Source organism: Ctenopharyngodon idella, chromosome 10 (assembly GCF_019924925.1).
Source record: "Ctenopharyngodon idella isolate HZGC_01 chromosome 10, HZGC01, whole genome shotgun sequence".
NCBI classification, from domain to species: domain Eukaryota; kingdom Metazoa; phylum Chordata; class Actinopteri; order Cypriniformes; family Xenocyprididae; genus Ctenopharyngodon; species Ctenopharyngodon idella.
Genome location: NC_067229.1, coordinates 5,893,728 through 5,915,661, shown reverse-complemented (window position 1 = coordinate 5,915,661; position 21,934 = coordinate 5,893,728). Strand labels below are relative to the sequence as shown.

General features: G+C 37.2%; 1 protein-coding gene and 1 long non-coding RNA gene across 7 annotated transcripts in view; one reads left to right on the top strand and one right to left on the bottom strand.

The window, feature by feature from the left end:
- Positions 1-1,310, bottom strand: part of LOC127519824 (SLAM family member 9) — a 29,138-nt gene extending 27,828 nt beyond the window's left edge. For all 6 annotated transcript variants that reach the window (XR_007931897.1, XM_051907455.1, XM_051907451.1 and 3 more), the window contains exon 1: positions 1,149-1,310. Coding sequence is in view for 5 of the 6 variants with exons in the window: in XM_051907455.1 (XP_051763415.1) it covers positions 1,149-1,194 (46 nt within the window). In the remaining variant the exon portion in view is untranslated. The remainder of the gene's footprint in view (positions 1-1,148) is intronic.
- The window catches only part of LOC127519897 (uncharacterized), a 163,202-nt gene that overhangs the window by 111,000 nt on the left and 30,268 nt on the right, over positions 1-21,934 (top strand). The gene's annotated exons all lie outside the window — the stretch shown is intronic.

Below are 21,934 nucleotides of genomic sequence, written 5' to 3'. Positions count from 1 at the left end.
TGCATGATTTAATGCGACAAAAGCCAACAGAACCCTTTATAATAAGTAATTGTTCTACACTGGATGCGGCACGACATGACAAATCCCCGACAGTAAACTGATGCCCAGTTGTATTTCAGATGTACTCTGACCACTTTCGCTATTTTCTGACACAGGTACAAATAGATATGCAACGATCGCTTTGTCTCATGCAGTGTAGACAGCCTCTAGCTGCTGTGAGACACGGTGTAAGAATTTGTACAAAAAAAACTAAAGGTAGAGCAAAAGTACAAAGCTTCATCCTGACATCACTGGTCTAACAATACTGAAAAAAGATCACTTAAAGGGACAGTTCACCCAAAAATAAAAATACTGTCATTATTTATTCACTCTCATGTCGTTCCAAACCCGTATGAATGACTTCCGTATGTGGATCACAAAAGTTGTTATTCTGTGTTTTCCTTGTCAATACAGTGAAAGTCAATGTTGTTTGGACCCCAATGTTCTTCTTTTGTTTTCCGCAGAAGAAAATTTTAATTAATAATAACCATTTGATGTTACATTAATAAGCAGTTGCCCTATTGATCCCCTATTGTTGACCCAAAAAAGTATATACTGTCACGATTACACTCTCGTTGTTAAATATGGGTTTATTCTCTTTGATGCTACTGTATGAATCACTTTTGTTGAATGTAAAAAAAAAGAAAACTACAAAATTCTTCTTTTGTGTTCCACTAGCACAAATTTGGAACTTACCAAATTATTAAAATGTGCATTTTTGGGTGAAACTATTCTTTTAAAGTGATCAAATATCGCATGTACATGAAGTTTTATATATTTAGTAAATATTTTTTATTTCAAAATGCTGTAAATTGCACTTTATAATAGCCTATATGGAAGTAAAATTTCATTGTGTCGTTAAAGCCGTTTTGAGTGAACTGGTCCTTTAACATCTCAGGAACAAAGGTTTGTTTTCAAACTCTACGCAGAAATTCAGTGAACAGTGAAGATGAGGTGCTTTTAATTCACGTTAATATTATTTTAACAAACAGGCTAAGCAAAGCACGGTCCCAAAGAATACATGATTCCAGTCAAACTTTAGGCTACTGGAATAGTCCGACTGAAGAAATATACACTACAAGAATTGAAGCCATAAAAATATAACTTACCACCCAAAAGCCATAGACAAAAACAGAAAAACGCATGAACCACCATATTCGTTAATATCCCAAACTGAATGGAAGCATAAAACGTAACATAACTGAAAACAAAAAGGTCTGCAAACCACACAGAAAAGCGCTGTCTCACTAAAGCACCTCCACTGATTGAATCTCCTCCTCCTCTCCAGGAAGCCGGTGCTGTACACCAAATAAATTAAACTATTTGACTGAATGAGGATGCAATTTGAGTAATTTTACCTTTTCAATATATAGCTACCATTTAGCCGATTTTTGCCCTATAAAGTAGACGTCCACGTACAGTTTTAGAATTATTAGATTATTAAAAAATAATAATTAAATACCATATAAAGACTATTCTGCCTCCGCCTTTTTATTTTAGTCATTTATAGACTACTTTTGAGTGAAGACCAGAATACACTTGCTTATACTCAAGCATCATTTCCGTTTGCATATATATATCCTTTGCCTTATTTCTGTCTGAGGATTTACAGATATGTGAAAAAAAATCACTATATATTTTATATATATATATATATATATGAAATAAAGAATAGAATAATGTAGAATGTAAATAAAATATTTGTGTGGCCAATTTTGTAAGGTATATACCTATTTTACCTGGTGTATCTATGATAGGCTACATAAAAGGCCAGCTGTGAAATTATTGGAGTCGGTAACCACAGAATGAAATTAAACACATTTACTTTGACAGACACAAACATGCTTCACACTTTCAAGGTATTGTTTTCACACTTGAGAAGGTGGTAGTTGTTGATATGAGCAAGGGTGATGACATTTATTTATATATTTTGTGTGCTGTAACTTTTTTTTTTTAAAGATTTTAAAAACAAAGTTTATAGCTTGTATATTTTTGTTGAAAGAACTCTTTCTGCATGACTTTTTTCAGGTTAATTTAAACAGATGCTAGTATTTTGATCAGGTTTTGAAGAAATGAAACCATTTCAGTTAATTCTGCATTAAGGCTGATCATCTTGACCTGCAAAACATTTGGCTCCAGATGGTAAACTGCTGTATTTTAACTCAAAACATTAGTTTTAAGCCTGTAAAGCGGTTTACTCTTTTGAAGTTGATGGACACACACACACACGCACGCAAGTGCTTACAGCACACCTACCACATGCAATAAATAGCCTTCAGCCAATAGCTTGCATAGACCACAGCACATCTCGCTTTGACTCCAAACCCAGCTGGAAAGTATGTCAAGGTGCATGAAGAACATCTTTCTTCTTTGCAAAACAAAAAAACAACAACAAAAACAAAACTGAGGTTATGTGCAGAATTGCACAAATGCAACAGCAAATCCAATGAAATAAAAAATCCACAGTTTTTCAAATGGCGACATACTTTGCATAGATGAGATCAGCTTTGGCAGTTAGCGCTTTGGATTTGCATGTACGTTTGTGATTGCTGTTTGGCCTGTTGAAAACAAGCTTGTTCTTATTTGTCACAGCCATGCAGGATCAGCATGAACTTTAAAATTTAGCAAGAGTTTGTAGTGGAAAACCTTCACATCTGTAGCAGTTTACTAACTAATGAGAAAAAACTGAATACAAGGAAGATTACTCAATAAAAATAGTTACTGAATATTATCTGTAAGTTAAATATTAAAAATGATACTTATTTATAAATTATTATTACTCTCACTGCTCTCTTTTAATATATAAGTCTACAGCAAATTATTTAAATGTTTAACACATTATTGATAAATAATATCAGAGAAAAGCATCTTAATATCAGGAAATGGCTCCATGCTGGTATAAACAGATAACATTTTGTCCACAACACTAAAAAATGTTTACAGTAAAATTTTAATTTCCTGAATCATCAATGTGTAGGCTCTTTTTCTCAGCTTCAGCATAATAACACCGTGGGTTTATTGCATACAGGTTTAATTCTGCTGACACAATGTTTGACAAAGTATCATAAGACTCATATCATATCAGCCATGACAGTCTTCTAAGACAACACACTCTCATGAACTGGAATAATATTTTTCCTGCATAGTATGTTGAAGTTAAGGTCGACTTGAAACAGAAGTAATGATAATCTTTTCTCCTCTATTGTGACGTATATCCGAGTGAAATGGCATCTCAAACAAGAAAAAATGTTGGGCGGGACTTGATTTTGTCCAGGGTGATTTGATTTGATTGGATTGTTGTGTTTTGGTCAATCTCATATGAGTGACAGGTTGTCCCGTCCTGCGCCAGTGCACTACCACAATGGACATAGCAAAAATGACTCAACTGACTCTATTTATTGCATGTGGTGTAGCGAAAATGGGCATAGCTCAGTTGAGTCATTTTCGCTATGCCCATTTTCGCTATACCCCCCTTCAAGTTTACCACCTAAGCAACCAGCCACAGTGGAGCAAACTATTTCATTTTGCATTTTGATTCTGACATTCAATCATTTTCACACATGAACTGGCACCTCTGAGTCCAGACCTTAAATTCACTGAAAGTCTTTGGGATGTGCTGGAGGAGACTTTACAGAGTGCTTGACTCTTGCATTGTCAATACAAGATTTTGGCCAAAAACTGATGCGCCTCTTCATGGAAATAACATCACAACATTTATTTCCATAATTTTTTAGCCAAGATCTTGTATTGACAATGCAAGAGTCAAGCACTCTGTAAAGTTTCCTCCAGCACATCCCAAAGACTTTCAATGAATTTAAGGTCTGGTGCCAATTCATGTGTGGAAATGATTCACTCTAAAAAATAACTGTTAAAAAAACAAAACAAATTTACACAGTAAAATTCCGTTTTCCATTGAAACAGTAATATACCGTATAATGCATTCTGAGTAATATTATTAGTCGTTTTCGAGAAAGTATAAGCTACCTATAACCTATAGGCTATAGGCCACTTTCTCGAAAATGACAAATATTACCCAGAATGCATTGTTTTAATGGTATATTGCTGTTTCAATGGAAAGCGGTATTTTACTGTGTAAATATGTTTTGGGTTTTTTTTAGTCATTTTTTAGAGTGTTCCTCATGCTCCCTCCCGACCATTCCTTCACAAAATGAATCTTGACATTGTCATCCTTGAATATAGCCATGATAAGTCTTCATACATGGTTGTTTAAGAAATGAAAAACTACACACTCCATCAATTAGGGTTTAAAGAACTGTAGCCAAACATATAAACATGCTAGAAACATAATAATCTATTAAAATTAAATTTAAACAGGTTTTTTTTTTTTTGGCCGGGAGAGTATAAAGTAATAAAGACATCTAAATGATATGATAACTGATTCTAAGTGGACAAGCATTGCTTTACTTTATGAGGATGGAAAACCCATGTCTGTGGGTTGCGTGACTGTTTGCATCGCCCCTTTACTTGTTTATACACCACATCCTGTGAAACCATTTTAACAACTTGGGTCTTGTCATGTCACATCAACCAAAAAAATAACAACAAACAAATCAAAAAATAACAACATAATCCAATCACATAACTGGGTCATTCTCCAAAAAAAAAAAAAAAAAAAGACTTAAGTTCAGCTTTCCTCCATTGTCCATCAGTAATTTTTACCAGGGTTGTACTTAGTACTAATGTAGTAAGACAGTGATATTAAACGACCAAATTCAGTAGGCTATACACCTTATTAATGATGCATACTATGTACACAAGCAGATGAAACCAGAATATAAACGCAACACATACTCGTTAAATGATTTTCATTATTGAGAAAACAGCATTTGGTGCATTGTGTTCATATTCTGGGCTCATCTGCTTGCTTGAATATAGTATGCATCATCAATAAGGTGTATACTGAATATGATCTTTTAATACCACTGTTTAATACATTAGGCACTTTTTTTTGATGTTGAGCATTTTAGAATGTCCTGCTGTTTTTAGTGATTGAAATGCAGCAGCTGCTGAATATAGATCACAAGTGTCCAAAACTGTCTTTGTTTTACTTCCTATCAGATGATATCAGTTCTGTGGATGTTTTGTCCTCCAGGTCTCTGCACCAGTCACGTGACTGAAAGATATTGCAAATGAGTTGCAAATGTAGAAGTGGTGAAAGGGTGTGGTTGGGGAGTTATCGGAGCCTTGTTCTCATCAGAGACGCTTTCCTGAACATTCACATTGGCTGCATCCGAAATCACATACTCTCTTGAGTATATACTTATTTTGAATAATTAAAGAGTATGTTCTATAGTGTGAGTGTGTGTATGAATGTAACCCAGACATAGGCTACTACATTCGCCATGTTGTCATTATCATGTGACCTACCAGCGTCAGTTACATTGCTTCACTGCCATTCACAAATCCTCTCCTGTGGCCTCGATGGATAGTAAAGTGTCCATCGAATGCACACTTCAGAATCCGAGTACTGTGAATTTGGGCATATTTCTTTTGTCACATACAGTTTTTCGCTTATTAGGAAAGTATGCCATTTACTCTGCCCCATTAGTATCTTCCCAACCCGGACCCATTTTTTTTCCATGAGCACTTGACTGAATCCTGTTGATGTTTTCCCAATATTAAAAAAAAAAATAATAAAAAATTCCAGACACCACATTTGGTGGTTTCAGTCATTCAACTTCAAAACACATCACAATACAATGGCCCACCTGCCGTCTGTGTACATTGCAGATGCTCTGTTGGGGGAAGGGTATTTCCCAAACCTGCGGGGCATCTAAAATTACAGATCAAATGAACATCATGCACACACTCCTAAAAATAAAGGTTCCAAAAGGGGATTTTCACAGTGATGCAATGGAAGAACCATTTTTGGTTCCTCAAAGAACCTTTCAGAGAACAGAACCTTTTTTTTCTACTATATTTGTCCACTATAAAAAACAATGTATGGGTTCCATGGATGTTAAAGGCTCTTCATAGAACCATCAATTCCAATAAAGAACCTTTATTTTTAAGAGTGAAAGCAAAGTCTTTTTGTGTGAATGTCAGATACATGCCCAAAAGGGCAGTTTTACAGACCTCAGTAAGGGAGAAAACCATATTTAAATTTAAACAAATCTGTGAGGGACAGAAGAGGCTCTATTGATCTACATTTTATAAAGCTGACCAAAGTGAAGAAGGAAAATAAAAGTGAAGGTAGAGGGGACATATCTGTGACTCATTTGATTATTTTATTCACAATGACAAAGGAAATGTTGTGCGTGTTCACTTACAGTGTGTCATAACAAACTCTTTTCAATATACAAAATATAGAAGTAGGCGTCTAAGCTTTATTGACATAATTCACTTTTTCACATTGACCTTTTAAATGGGCATTATATTCAAATGAACAAAAATGAACTCTAACATTTAAGATTTTTAGTTGTTTATTAATTATGAAAAACAATAACAACCAGATCCCACTGTTCCTAATTTTTCTGTTCCTAACTTTTTAATGAGTTTACAAGTGAATATAATCCTTAAGATAAGGGGAAAACACATTTAAAGCTACAGTCTGTAACTTTTTTTGGTTAAAAATGATCCAAAATCAATTTTTGAGCAAGTACATAACCAACAGGTGTTCAAAACTATCTCCTTACCATAGCCTGATTCACAACGGTAAGCTTATAATAATGTTTTCTATAATAAGAGCAGTACTGGTGGGTTTCGGCAGGAAATTCGAGCATGCAGCTGTTCGTCTTTGCTTCATTATGTCATGTCTGCATGATCACAGAGCATACATGTTTATATATTCTTAATCTTGTATTGTGCTTGGCAGGATTATATGATCATGCTTCTTTCAAACAATAGTTTCGAACTCCATTGAAAGTCATCTATCATTGGTTTGTTGTCATAACACATTTCGCATATTTTGAAGTGTGTAAATCTGTCTCAGAGGGTTTTTTGCATTTGTTAATTGGGGTTACAGGGAGGCGTATACAGAAACAGCATCATAAAAACATGTTGAAAACATCGCCCCCTGGTGTCCATTTACGTCCTATTTTACTGAACTCCAGAAGATCCAGAAGACGTCATAAACCACCCACCTCTCAGCAGCCACACCCACGAGAGCACACAACCAATCAGATCACAGCTTCAGTGAAACCACAACACTGGACAGAGTCTGAGGAAAGAAAAAGAACACACACTTTAACTCTTTCAGTTGTGTAAAGAGCACTAACATTAATGTTGATGAAGCATACCTGAAAATGTCTGACAGAGATCACTGATGTTGTTTTAAAATGTTTTATCCCCTCACGCAATATCATTTTAAACAGATATAGATCAATAAAAAAACAAAATGTAATTGTAAAATATGTAAAATGTAAAATACACACTTGAATGACCCACTTCACCACATTACATTACATAGCAAAAAAATAAATAAATAAATAAATAAATACAGACAAAGATGAGAGAAGTTCATCATGCTGGAAACCTCATTAGAAAATCTCACGAACTTATCTGAGCTTCACGCTGATCGTTCACACACTGCTGTACTCATAATGACTAAACTGTCTATTTATCACACGCCATCTTATGCTTTGTTCATTTACCAGTGGAATAAACCACACGCATTGAACAAAGACCCCTGATTTACTGACCTCAATAACAGCTCAACATTTTCCACCAAGGCATTTCACCTGCACGTCTTTAAAAACAGACACTGCAGTTCAGTTGAGCAACGACAAACTTTTATGAAATGTCAAATTGTAACTTGATTCATCCATATATGAATTAGTTCAACCAGTTTAACATCTAAAAAAAAACTTTTTTTTTAACACTTTTTGATCTACAAACACCAACACCAGTTGATTCAGTGCGTTCTGTCATTTCTGAATCATTGTTTAGATGAGCTGAAGGACAGACTGACCCTCTCGTCCTGTCCTTTTTGTGCAGATGAAACATCACAGCACAAATCACCAGAAACACAGCTGAGAGAGAAATCAGCACATGCAGAAGAGAAGATACTCTGACTGAAATAACGAGAAACCATTATGATGAACTAAATATAGCAAAGTAGAAATAGTTTTGATCTCATTTGTCTTTACAGTCATCATCATCACTCACATACCTGCACATCATCATCATCATCACTGACATACGTGCACTTTCACCATGCTTCTGTTTTTCAAATAATATCACACATAAGATGAAATCAACAGCTGCACAAGTATATTGGCTGAAGCCCTTGTAGGTAGGCTGTAGATTATTCTAACTGTACATAGAGATTTTCACAGAGGAAAAAAAACCCTGCTGAAAAAAACTATGGCCGTTTCCACCTGGTATTAAAGGTCACTTATTATGCTAAATCCACTTTTACAAGTTGTTTTGATATATAAGTGTGTGTTGGCAACAACCACCCTACAATGATAAAAAAACACCCACTCCTTTTTTTTTTTAAATCCCTATTAAACCAAAGCAGTCTCATTAGACAAGCCATTTTGATTCTCTGAGGAATGTGACATCACATTCCTCTTGCCCCGCCCACGGCCACTGACTGACAGTCCTGTATTACCATAGTTTCCGCCCTCAGCTAGCTGTAGGCTGTCCGCCATTTTCTCTGCGCTCAAGCAGCTGTAGCAACAACAATGTCAATGTCTCAAAGTAATTGAGATGTTTTGTTGTTGGATGTAAGAGTGAACATAACAGTCTTCATTAACTGACATCCGGGGCCCGTTCTTCATACGTCGCTAACTTGGTTAGCTGGATTTGATTGATGACGATTTGGCATGATCCTGGATTGTTCGGTTCTTCGATGCTCATCCTGGACTTGCTGCCATAGCAACAGGTCCGTAAGCTTAAACCTGCTCGGGAGCAGGTTTATTTCATGTAAACAGGATTAGATTGCATCTTTTTAAGTGGAATTGATACTTAAAATCTGTTAATTTACTGCTAATTCATTTCAAGAGTACTCTACTTATCCAGGGACAAAAATTTAAAATGATAATAATTTACTAATTAATTTGAAAATAATATTATAATGTTGTGTATTCTATAATACTATAGACACAGCCAGTTTTACTCATTGAAATTTATTAGTGATGGAATAATTACTTTACAATATGCTTGTATAGTCATTATGAGCTGTGCATTAATTTGAATTGTGAAAACTATTATGGGAGTGGCTTGATGCTTGCTTTGAACAAATTTTTAAAAAATAAGAAGGATCATGAAAATGGCAAGTTATTTTTTATTTAGTACTGTCCTTAATAAACTATTTCACATAACAGTTGTTTACATAAAGTCCACAAGAGAAAAAGAATAGCAGAATTTATAAAAATTACCCCATTCAAAAGTTTACATACCCTTGAGTCTTAATACTGTGTGGTTACCAGGATGATCCACGACTGTGTTTTTTTTTTTTTTATGTTTTGTGATGGTTGTTCATGAGTCCCTTGTTTGTTCTGAGCAGTTAAACTGAGCTCTGTTCTTCTGAAAGATCCTTCAGATCCTGTAGATTCATCAGTTTTACAGCATCTTCTGCATATTTGAACCTTTCAAGCAGTGACTGTATGATTTTGAGATCCATCTTTTCACACTGAGGATAACTGAGAGAGTCAAAACTATTACAAAAGCTGCAAACATTCACTGATGCTCTAGAAGGAAACATGATACGTTAAGAGTCAGGGGTGAAAACTTTGAACAAGAAGTTGATGTGCAAGTTTTGTTTAAAGAACATATTAAGTTCTGCCCTTTGGAAGCTACAAAAGATACTTACATGTTTCCCAGAAGACAAAAGTACAATTTATTCTGTTTATCCAATTCAAAAAGTTTACATCCCTGACTCTTAATGCGTCATGTTTCCTTCTGGAGCATCAGTGAATGTTTGAACCTTTTTTAATAGTTGTGTTTGAGTCCCTCAGTTGTCCTCAGTGTGAAAAGATGGATCTCAAAATCATACAGTCACTGCTGGAAAGGGTTCAAATATGCAGAAGATGTTGGAAAACCAAAAAATCTGCAGGACCTGGAGGATTTTTCTAAAAACAGAGCTCAGTTTAACTGCTCAGAACAAACATACTGACTCATGAACAACCATCACAAAAAAAAAAAAAAAAAAGAAAAAAAGTTGTGGATCATCCTGGAAACCACACAGTATTAAGAATCAAGGGTGTGTAATCTTTTGAATGGGGTCATTTTTTTTCTTGTGGACTTTACATAAACAACTGTTATGTGAAATAGCTTATTCAGTACAGTACTAAATAAAAAAATAATATGCAGTTTTCATGATCTTTCTTATAAAATGATTAACATTTTTATAGATTCTGCAAGGGGTATGTAAACTTTTGAGCTCAACTATCTATCTATATATATATATATATATATATATATATATATATACACATATATATACACACATATAGATATATACACACATATATATATATATATTACACATACACACACATATACAGTATCTCACAGAAGTGAGTACACCCCTCACATTTTTGTAAATATTTTATTATCTTTTAATGTGACAACACTGAAGAAATGACACTTTGCTACAATGTAAAGTAGTAAGTATACAGCTTGTATAACAGTGTAAATTTGCTGTCCCCTCAAAATAACTCAACACACAGCCGTTAATGTCTAAACCGCTGCCCACAAAAGTGAGTACACCCCTAAGTGAAAATGTCCAAATTGGGCCCAAAGTGTCAATATTTTGTTTGGCCACCATTATTTTCCAGCACTGCCTTAACCCTCTTGGGCATGGAGTTCACCAGAGCTTCACAGGTTGCCACTGGAGTCCTCTTCCACTCCTCCATGACGACATCACGGAGCTGGTGGATGTTAGAGACTTTGCGCTTCTCCACCTTCCATTTGAGGATCCCCACAGGTGCTCAATACGGTTTAGGTCTGGAGATATTAGCAAGGCAGAGGTCGTCTTGGTGTGTTTGGGGTCGTTATCATGTTGGAATACTGCCCTGCAGCCCAGTCTCCGAAGGGAGGGGATCATGCTCTGCGTAACACGATGGACCATCCACAGAGTGTTTCCTCGATGGGGCTCTCAATGGAAGCGGCACAGACTGAGAGATGTTCAGGACGAGGAGACGGAGGAACAGGAAGCTCAGAGAAACAGCTGGAGAAGCATGTGTCGCCCCACTTCAGGATCTCGCCGGTCTTCCAGGAGATGACTGGGTTGTGCTGCTCCAACCAGGGACGCCCTAGTATCATGTCAGCGGTGGATTCCTCCAGAACCAGCAGATGTAACTGTTGCACATGGAGGATTCCCACTTGCAACTGGATGGGCCCAATGCACCGATGTACTGATTTCCTGCTGAGAGGCTTCCCGGTCACTGAGTGGATATCGTAGGTAGACGGCGTGGCCGTGGTCTTGAGCTTGAGTTGCCGGCAGATGGCGCCGGAGATGAAGTTGCCTGCTGAAACAGAATTAAGGAGTGCGACCACTGGAAGGGAAACATCAGCAGCAGTAAGATTTACAACAGTGGTGAGTGGTTTCATCTTTGTTATCAAGGGAATGATGGCACTCACCATGGGATGAGAAGGACGGATTGGGCATGTGGAGATTACATGCCCAGGAGAAGCACAGTACAGGCACAGATTCTGGGTCAGCCGCCTCTGCCGTTCAGAAAGGGTGAGCCGGGAATTTTCCAGGAGCATGGGTTCGTGAGCTGGTTCTGGAGGGCTGACGGATTCTGGTCGACGGGGAGCGATGTTAAATAGTGACTGGCCCTGGTGTTCTTCAAGACACGACTGTATACGAGTGGCGAAGCGGATGGAGAGTTGGATGAACCGTTCTAGCCCGATGGAGTCCTCGTATGCAGCGAGATGCAACCGCACTCAAGGGTCCAAACCTTGACGGTAGGTTGTTATCAGAGCCTGTTCGTTCCAGCCACTCGAAGCTGCTAGCGTTCTGAATTGCAAAGCATAATCATTTACTGACATTGAACCGTTTCAAATTGTACAGTTTCTCACCAATTGAAGAGTTGGTTGCAGGCTTTCCGAAGACCTCCTGGAAATGAGCGACGAAACCCGAGTAGGACTGGGTAACAGGGTTGTTTTAGGACCAGATGGAATCGGCCCATTGAAGTGCTTTGCCTTGTAACTGTGAAATTATGAACACTACCTTAGAGGTGTATGTGGGGTAATAGTGTGGTTGCATCTCCAGGACCAGCGCACATTGTAGGAGGAATCCGCTGCAATCCTCTGCCGATCCAGAGTAGGGTGCTGGTTTGGCCATGGGACTGGCGTGCATGGGTGGTGAAGGAGTGGTGGTTGTGTTTGTAGTAGTGTGCTGTGATTGGTGGGTGTTGGAGCCTGGCGTGTCTGTGACAAGAATAAAGTTTCATAGTTAACTACTTTAGTTACCATGAATTAAGAATGAACAATACTTCTACAGCAGGTGTTAATCTTTGTTAATGTTAATTTCAACATTTACTAATACATTAAAATCAAGAGTTATTTGTTAACATTAGTTAAAGGAACACTCCACTTTTTTTGAAAATAGGCTCATTTTCCAACTCCCCTAGAGTTAAACAGTTGAGTTTTACCGTTTTCGAATCCATTCAGCCGATCTCCGGGTCTGGCGGTACCACTTTTAGCATAGCTTAGCATAGTTCATTGAATCTGATTAGACCGTTAGCATCTCGTTAAAAAATGACCAAAGAGTTTCAATATTTTTCCTATTTAAAACTTGACTCTTCTGTAGTTACATCGTGTACTAAGACCGACGGAAAATGAAAAGTTGTGATTTTCTAGGCCGATATGGCTAGGAACTATACTCTCATTCCGGCGTAATAATCAAGGAACTTTGCTGCCATACCATGTCAAGTTTTAAATAGGAAAAATATTGAAACTCTTTGGTCATTTTTTTAGTCACCTTCCATCATCATGATTTATTTACAGCTTTAAACTGTAACGGTTTAACAGTTTTGTCTGTACATCACAGCAGTGGAACAGAATTCAAGATTCCTGGTGGCAACAGCTCTTATAGCACTGGTGCTGGTGGTCATAGCTGCAGTTGCAGGTTTCATTTACCGAAGAAACTAAACAACCAGGAAAAAGTAATTACATGCAAAAATACATAAGCTTGAACATATTTTATTAATTTTAAATAGTGATTAAAAGCGAAATTTTAATCCATGTCTGATTATTATTAAACCAGTCAAGATTCATATTGAAGAGATGCATTATGCTGAAACAACATTCTCTACACATCGACTCCAGAGTACGGTAAGATAACTGAGCCTTTTCTGCCTGTATAAACCCTCAACCCCTCATCTTAATTTTAATTCTGATTCTGTTTTCTTGCAGGATGTTGTTGCAGAAGATCACACATTGTACTCAACTGTTGTGATATGAATTTAAGATCCAAAAGACATAGTCACTTAATATTTACCTTTGTATTTCTTACTTTATTTTATTTTACTTGTATTTCTTACTTTATTTTATTTTATTCAACAGTAGTGTTCAGTGGTATGGCAGATTTCCTGATTGTTCTGTCTATTCTTTGCACTTTAAGTTATTTAGTTTCCTTTAACACCATTATTATTGTATCTTTCTCTATTTTATATCTCTAATTATATATCTCAAACTTAGGTGTAAGTGTTAATTGATTATTGTTTATTACTAATTCGTTATTTTCAGTTGATTATTCACTGATGCCTAGAGTCTTGTACCAGCCATGGAAGTGGATCTCACAAACTCGTCTTGGTCAGTAGACAGACTGGCAGCTCCCTGTGTTTCCCCTTCTAAATAGTAGTTTGATTCATCTCAATAAATCATTATACAACTAATTAGAGCAACATTTTCAATAGTCAGAGGTTATACTGTAAACATGCACATGTGAATAAAGTCCTCTTCTCTACTCTGTTAAAAGTGATGTAAAGGATGTTAAATGCTGCCCCCTACAGCACACAGAGAGTAACTACTCATTTACACAGAATAAACCACATTCAAGTCTGAACTTCCAAAGTGGTTCATTACTGTTGTGATACTGACCTCTGCTGGTGAAAGTGAGTTAATGAATGTACATGTTTAAGTCTACAGTATAAAGTGCTGCTTAGATCTGCTCTACTAATGTCTTGTAAAAACTGGTTGTAACTTTTTACACTAATGTCTGGTTTCTATTTATTTATTACAGTATCCATTAAGAATTTATGTTGTAAATGGATGGAGGCTGTTGTTTTTATTTTGATTTGGCTATTTACAGCTGAAATGTAATTTTTCAATTGTTTTAATGCTAATAGTTATACTTATATATAAAGGGAATTACAGTTTTGGTCTAATAAAACCCTTGTGATCAAAAAGTTATAGTTTATTTTCAAATTTACACAAGAACAAATTGTAAAAGCAATATTAGTGTTGCATAGCTTAATCGAGGTTCTTCTGGTGCTGCCGATTGTCACTGTATAATATCCAGAGTCACTGAATCTGATGTTTGTGATGGTCAGAGATCCAGTTGGATGCAGCTTCAGTCGGTCTCTGAATCTCCCATCAGCAGCACCACCATACATATAAATGCTGGGTTCAGAGACTTCAGCAATATGTGAATTATCAGGTTCATACTTCCACGTTATCTGATCATTTCTCTAAAAAGTACACTCACCATGAACACATAAAACAGGACAACAAGCTCCACAGGAATTTTTTTTTTTTTTTTTTTGAAAGACTGACTAGTTTAGTGGCTTAAGCAGAGCACATAACAAAGGTGAAAATCTTCAGTCTTCAACAATCTGACTTATTTACACATATTATTATCAGGATGAAGTTTTAATCACATCCTGCAACTGAAACTATAACCACATCTTGTTTTGAGCAATTTGAAAGCAGCTGATTTTGATACTATCACTAATATGGGAGTTAAAAGGGACACTGAACCCTTATGGTCAATGAAAAACAAAATAAAGTACAGGCTATGTGACAGTATTTTTCATGAAAATACATAATTTTATTCTAATAATGGCATAGGAGACCACATGGTAAATGTGATAAGTAATTTGTCAAAAAAAAATAATAATAATATTAAATTATTTCAAGAGTTATGATGATTTATGAATTAGGCTGAATATTTTCAGATACATTATAGTCTATGTATCTGAAAATATTCAATAGTTGGTGCTCTCATAATCTATGATGTAAAAAGTCAAAAGCTTCTATCCCTTTTCCCCAAAATGATTGGTATGTGTGGGCCACGAGGGATAAAATGAGCAAATAATCCAGCAGTGAATTTATCCAGGTTAGACTGGCCTATGAGATGATTTCAAAAGCACAACACAACTACTTGTTAAAAATGTGTGAACATAAGCTTGAGCAAACATGCCTAGACAGACCGGTGTGGCTGCAAACATGATCTGGTTCCCCCACTTGTACGTTATATTCCAGTCACAGCAGTCACGACAGTCAAAGTTAAAGAGAGGATACTGAGAAACAGAGTGCTAGAGCAATGCTTCAACAAACCAGGTATGTGTAACCCTTATTTTCTGCTGTGAACGTTCCAGTCTCTTCAGCGTAGATAACATAAATAAAACACGGGTTGCAATGGTGATGATTTACGTTTCTTTCTTTAATCAGAAGTATCGGCATAACAGCATGAACAGCTGCCTAACTCACTCACGTACAACTCGCTTCTTCTCTTTTCCAAAGCTCGCTTCCTTAAAGGGGCCGAGGCACAAAATAACTTTCTAATATATACATAAAACTCTGCATAAGACACATGATGAAAATATATGAAAACATTTCTAAATAGATTATTAATGTCTTAACATCCACATCAAATTTTTTTTCTTTTTTCCTTTTTTAAAAAAAAAATAATAAAACCATGAATTAACAAACTAAAATAAAATAATGAATTAAACTGAAACTAAAATAAAATTATGAATTTGAAGTCCCCCTGTAGTCAATTATTTTATCCCTTAAAACTCATCTTTGATCACCAAAATGACATATTTAAAAAAAAAATAAAGTGAAAAAAATTCTTCATGCCTTAAAATAGCTTGAATGTAACTCTACACCCTTGCCTCATTTAATATACACGGATCGATGAATATGCAAATTAGCCCCGCCTCCACTCGCTCACACCAGCTCGGAGAGTCTAGTGTTGCTATAGTGACGAGCAATTTGTTGTTTGTGTTGTGGATATTTAAGAAAAAAGCTTGCTTCGCTTCGTATATTCAGTTTCATTTCTGACGCTTAAATTGTGTTTTAAATTATGAATTTCTGCAAAACGGTCTGAATCCACTTGCATTTCTTTGGACTGCTCTCTCAATGAATCCCCTGAAGCGATTTTTCACTAAAACAGACAGTATCGAGAGAACAAGCAGCCGTTTTCCTCTGTGAACTAAATGGATGTTTGACAATTTCGTTGCTTTTTGGAGTTCAGATTTAAAAAAAAACATTCAGATGAAATCCTGCAGGCACCCGTGCCTTCTCCGTACATGAAATAAATGCACATCCTTGAATAAGCGCGGATTTCCAGCGTATTTACTTAAAGTTATCAGGTAGGCTAATATCTATGGTTTGATCCATTTCAGAGGCGGACAAAATCAGAATTTATAATGGACTGAATAGCTCTCTCAGAACTTGACGTGCGATTCCACACTGACTGACATATGCACACGAATCCCGGTCACACAGACACGCCCAGAGCAATATTGTTTTAGTTATGTTTTATAGTATTAAAATATTTCGAAGGACAAAAACATGAACTTTATTGGCTTTACTTCAAGTCAGCTGTCACTTTACTTTGGCGCGAGCCCCTATGCGCTCGCACACTTGGCACAGCCCTTGCGACGGTTCTGTCATTAATTAGTATGAATTAATATAGATAGCCTTTTGCTTGACTATGTTATCAAACAGCTAATAATGTGTTGCTAATGTTACACACACCGTTCCTGTTCAGTCAAACAGCTGCCTTCTAACAATCAGTATCCTTACAAACGCTTTGAACAACTCAGAACGTGGAGAAGGGCATATAGTTCATCATAACATCGTAATAGACTCGCTATATTGCTAAATCTACACAATTTTTCATATCAACAGAAAATATACCGGGATAACCTGGCTTCTCTCGAGACTCCTGCTTTAGAGCAGTCATAGTTAATGATATGCTAAAGCCTACCGGCACATTGTTGTGATTGGTTACAAGGTAGTCTGTGATGTCACAAACACCACCGATTTCAAACCGCGGGTTTTAGACTGTCTTTGGTTTACTGCAGTTTCAAAAATAAAATACTCAGCAATGGTGCTGACTTATGAATTTGCACATGGTTTGTCTTAAAGCATATTAAAAACACTTTGGACATATAAACAACATTAAAAACTTAATTTTTACCACTGGGGGATCTTTAAGGTTACATATGTAACAGGGATAACAGGTTCATCGATTATGCGACCATTATGAAACAGCGCTGAGAAACGTTCAAGTTCGGTGCAGAATTCTTCGTTGCAAACAACACATTTTTAGATGATTTAAACTAGTTTAAATCCAGACAAAACCGCGCTGACATTCTCAACAGCAGCAGAAACGTTATTCCACGAAAGATTAGATGGCTTACTTTTTACCGTGGTAGAGAAAAGTAAGTAGGCTATCTGCTTCGTCACATTTTCCTCATTGCCAGCTTCTCATTATAAGCTCAGATGAAATTTGTCTGTGAAACAGAACATTTTATTCTTTAGTGCATTCTCACTCCATGCATCAAACTTTTGTGTCCCCTAGCTATAATTAACATAGGCTAGCATTAATTATTAGGCTATAGCAAGAAGCAATGAATAATTTTGCCTTTGGTTATCATGATCTACAAATGTATGATATATAGGCTAGAAGAACAGTTAGTTAACTTTAATAATTACTAGTTCCACCATCTGATGTTAGTCTGGACCCACTGCTGAAAAGCGGTACAGAAAACTGGAGTGGCAATGCCTTTTCTATAGGGCAAGTTGCCACCCCATGCCAAGAGATGCTCACTGCAGAGCCAAACGACTTCCAGCTCCCCCTATCTAAAGTCTCCTGTTCATCATGAATGGAACTTTTTTTCTAGTCCAGGACTCCATGCTATAGCTCCACCTGTGGGCTGTTCCAACTCTGCTGTGAGATTTTCACATTTCTGACGTCACACTTGACTCATTGGACGACCGCCGGCCGCTTCTCGAGCTCGTGGTTTTATTACAGATTCTTCCTCTTGGGCTTCACTGGACTCCTTGAATAAGTGCAGGCTGAGAAAATATCACTTTTCACTATGTTTGGCAGGATATTTGTTTTGTGTCGATACTTATTTATTGTAAAAGGTAAGAATATTTTTTCCCAATATCCATGAACTTTTTAGGTAAATGGTGCAGTTTGACACTTATTGGGACCGATAGCCTGTTTGCTTACGAATATGTTGGGTCTCTGCACGCATAAAATGTGACTGTTTTGATTGAGCTAAGGTGTTAGAGTTTAAGAACTGAATGTTTGTACATTGATTGATCTAAACTGAGTGTTTGATGGATTAGTGATAGATATATCTGATAGGATTTTGTTTCATTGTTTCATTGTCATTCATGAAATTGTAATAGGCCTAATAGCATATTCGCGAAACATTTAATGAGCACTGCGTAATTGTGTTTAAGCATCAAAGGTTTCTACAGACTTGAGCAATCAAGCCAATGTCTGTTGATATCTTAAACGCACTTGCCGGTGTTGGGCCGATTCCGATTTCTGACCCCGGCAGATTATTACCCCCATGAGCCCACAGTATAGGTAGGTTTAGGATTTGGTGTGGGTGGTCAACCAGGTAGCCTCAACGAAGGGGGTAATAATTTGGCAGGGAATTAAAATTTGACAAACCTGTTATGGTCGGTGTTTGCGTGTAGCCTACGACAGAGGCTGTCAGTCTGTTTTGTATACTTCAGTGGTATCAGAATCTCTTTTTGTAAAGCAAATTTTGTGAGCAGAAAATCAGCATATTAGAATTATTTCTGAAGGACCATGTGACACTCGAGACTGGAGTAATGATGCTGAAAATTCAGCTTTGCCATCACAGAAATAAATTACATTTTAAAATATATTCAAATAAAAAACATTTTAAATTGTACAAATATTTCACAATATTACTGTATTTTGGATCTAATAAATGAAGCCTTGGTGAGCAGAAGACACATTTTAAAAACATTAAATATCTTACCGTTCAAAAACTTTGGACCGGTAGTTTGTACCACAAAAGGCCACCAGGTGGCACCTGCAATCCATTTTAATTTTCTTTGGTGGATGCTCTTCTCACAACTTAATACTTACATAGCGCCAAGGTGATGATACGCGGGGCAAATTTTTGAGCAATGTTGCCATCAACGGGCAACCAGGTGAGAGACAGACTCCACGACCGATCTAAAATATCCAGATAGACATTCTCAATGGGTAGTGCCCAAGCAACATCGCTCGGCAACACTGCTCAAAAATATTGCCCTGTGTATCATCACATTCACTTCTATCAGTGGTCAAATATGGAACCTGGAATGTTAGATCTTTCCAATTATATGTTTTATCAAGATTAAAAAAAAAGTGCAAAAAAGTGCTGTTGCAAAGCTAAAAGGATTTAAAGTAGGCCTGCAGTTTTCGTGATCACATTGTCTTAATGAAAAATTCAGAAAATGAATTTTAAGATTTCAGACTTTTAAATGTTACCTTGTTTATGACGATTACTTAAATTAGAAATTAGAAAACATGCCAATAAATGTACGAACACACCACAGTTAATAGATAAATATAGCGAAGCAGTCTCCGGGTGTTAAAATACAGAGGCTAGTGTAAAAAGTGAATAGCCTTTGTGAATAGTTTCTATTCATCCAAAACTAACTTCCCTCAGTCTCGTTGACTTGGATGTACGTCATTGCTTACATTGCACGAGTGCCCACTAATGGCGGAACCCTTGCAATGGGCTGGTTTATGGAGCTGCCTGAAGTGTACATATGAAGTACAGGTGCATCTCAATAAATTAGAATGTTGTGGAAAAGTAAATTTATTTCAGTAATTCAACTCAAATTGTGGAACTCGTGTATTAAATAAATTCAATGCACACAGACTGAAGTACTTTAAGTCTTTGGTTCTTTTAATTGTGACGATTTTGACTCACATTTAACAAAAACCCACCAATTCACTATCTCAAAAAATTAGAATACTTCATAAGATCAATAAAAAAAGGATATTTTAAACAGAAATGTCAGGCTTCTGAAAAGTATGTTCATTTCTATTCACTCAATACTCGGTTGGGCCTCCTTTTGCATGAATTACTGCATCAATGTGGCGTGGCATGCAGGCGATCAGTCTGTGGCACTGCTCAGGTGTAATAGAAGCCCAGATTGCTTTGATAGCAGCATTCAGCTCATCTGCATTGTTGGGTCTGGTGTCTCTCATCTTCCTCTTGACTATAGCCCATAGATTCTCTATGGGGTTCAGGTCAGGCGAGTTTGCTGGCCAATCAAGCACAGTAACACCATGGTCATTGAACCAGCTTTTGATACCTTTGGCAGTGTGGGCAGCTGCCAAATCCTGCTGGAAAATGAAATCAGCCTCTCCATAAAGCTTGTCAGCAGAAGGAAGCATGAAGTGCTCTAAAACTTCCTGGTAGATGGCTGCTTTGACTGGACTTCAGAAAACACAGTGGACCAACACCAGCAGATGACATGGCAGCCCAAATCATCACTGACTGTGGAAACTTCACACTAGACTTCAAGCAACATGGTTTCTGTGCCTCTTCACTCTTCCTCCAGACTCTGGGACCTTGATTTCCAAATGAAATGCAAAATTTACTTTCATCTGAAAAGAGGACTTTGGACCACTGAGCAACAGTCCAGTTCTTTTTCTCCTTAGCCCAGGTAAGAAGCTTCTGACGTTGTCTTTGGTTCAGAAGTGGTTTGGTACGTGGAATGACAGTTGTAGCCCATTTCCTGAAGACGTCTGTGTGCGGTGGCTCTTGATGCACTGACTCCAGCTTCAGTCCACTCCTACTGAAGCTCTCCTAAATTCTTAAATCGGCTTTGCCTGACAATCTTCTCAAGCCTGCGGTCATTCCTTTCACTTGTACACCTTTTCCTACCACACTTTTTCCTTCCAGTCAACTTTCCATGAATATGCTTTGGCACAGCACTCTGCGAACAGCCAGCTCTTTCAGCAATGACCCTCTGTGGCTTACCCTCATTGTAGAGGGTCTTGATGATCGTCTTCTGGACAACTGTCAAGTCAGCAGACTTCCCCATGACTGCTGTTGGAATTACTGACTTAAACCCAGTATTTATGCCCTGAGAATGGTAATTTAATAGAACTTGAAATTAAACATTCTAATAATTTGAGATACTGATTTTTTGATTTTGATGAACTGCAAGCTGTAATCATCAAAATGAAAACAAAAAAGTCGGGAAATATTTTACTTTATGTCTAATAATCTAGTTTTTATGTACGCTGGGAAAAAAAGGAAGCGGCGAAAGAAGGGAAAAGAGCTTGAGGTAAGCAGTTTTAAATTTTAGCACCATGTCGCATTGAGTAGACGTAGACGTCAGTAGACATAGGTCGATGCAAACACACTGTGCGATGATCATACTGAATTTCTGTCAGAAAATGATCGTAGACTAATTTTGGTCGCAAGACCACGAAAACAGCCGTCTTTGACCCTCTCTCACTGTATGACACAGGACCACCAATTAAAGCCCCGGGTATACTTCACTTTCCGCGCCCAGACGCGTCTCGCGTGCAGTCGCTTCCGCGCGTCCTTCAAAGTATACTAAACCACGGATGCGCGCGGATGACCGAGTTTGACACATGCGCAGTACAATTTTTCTATACTCTTACCAGACATCGTGTCATCACCGGGACGTTAGCTGGGCAGGATCGGAGACGAAAAACAGT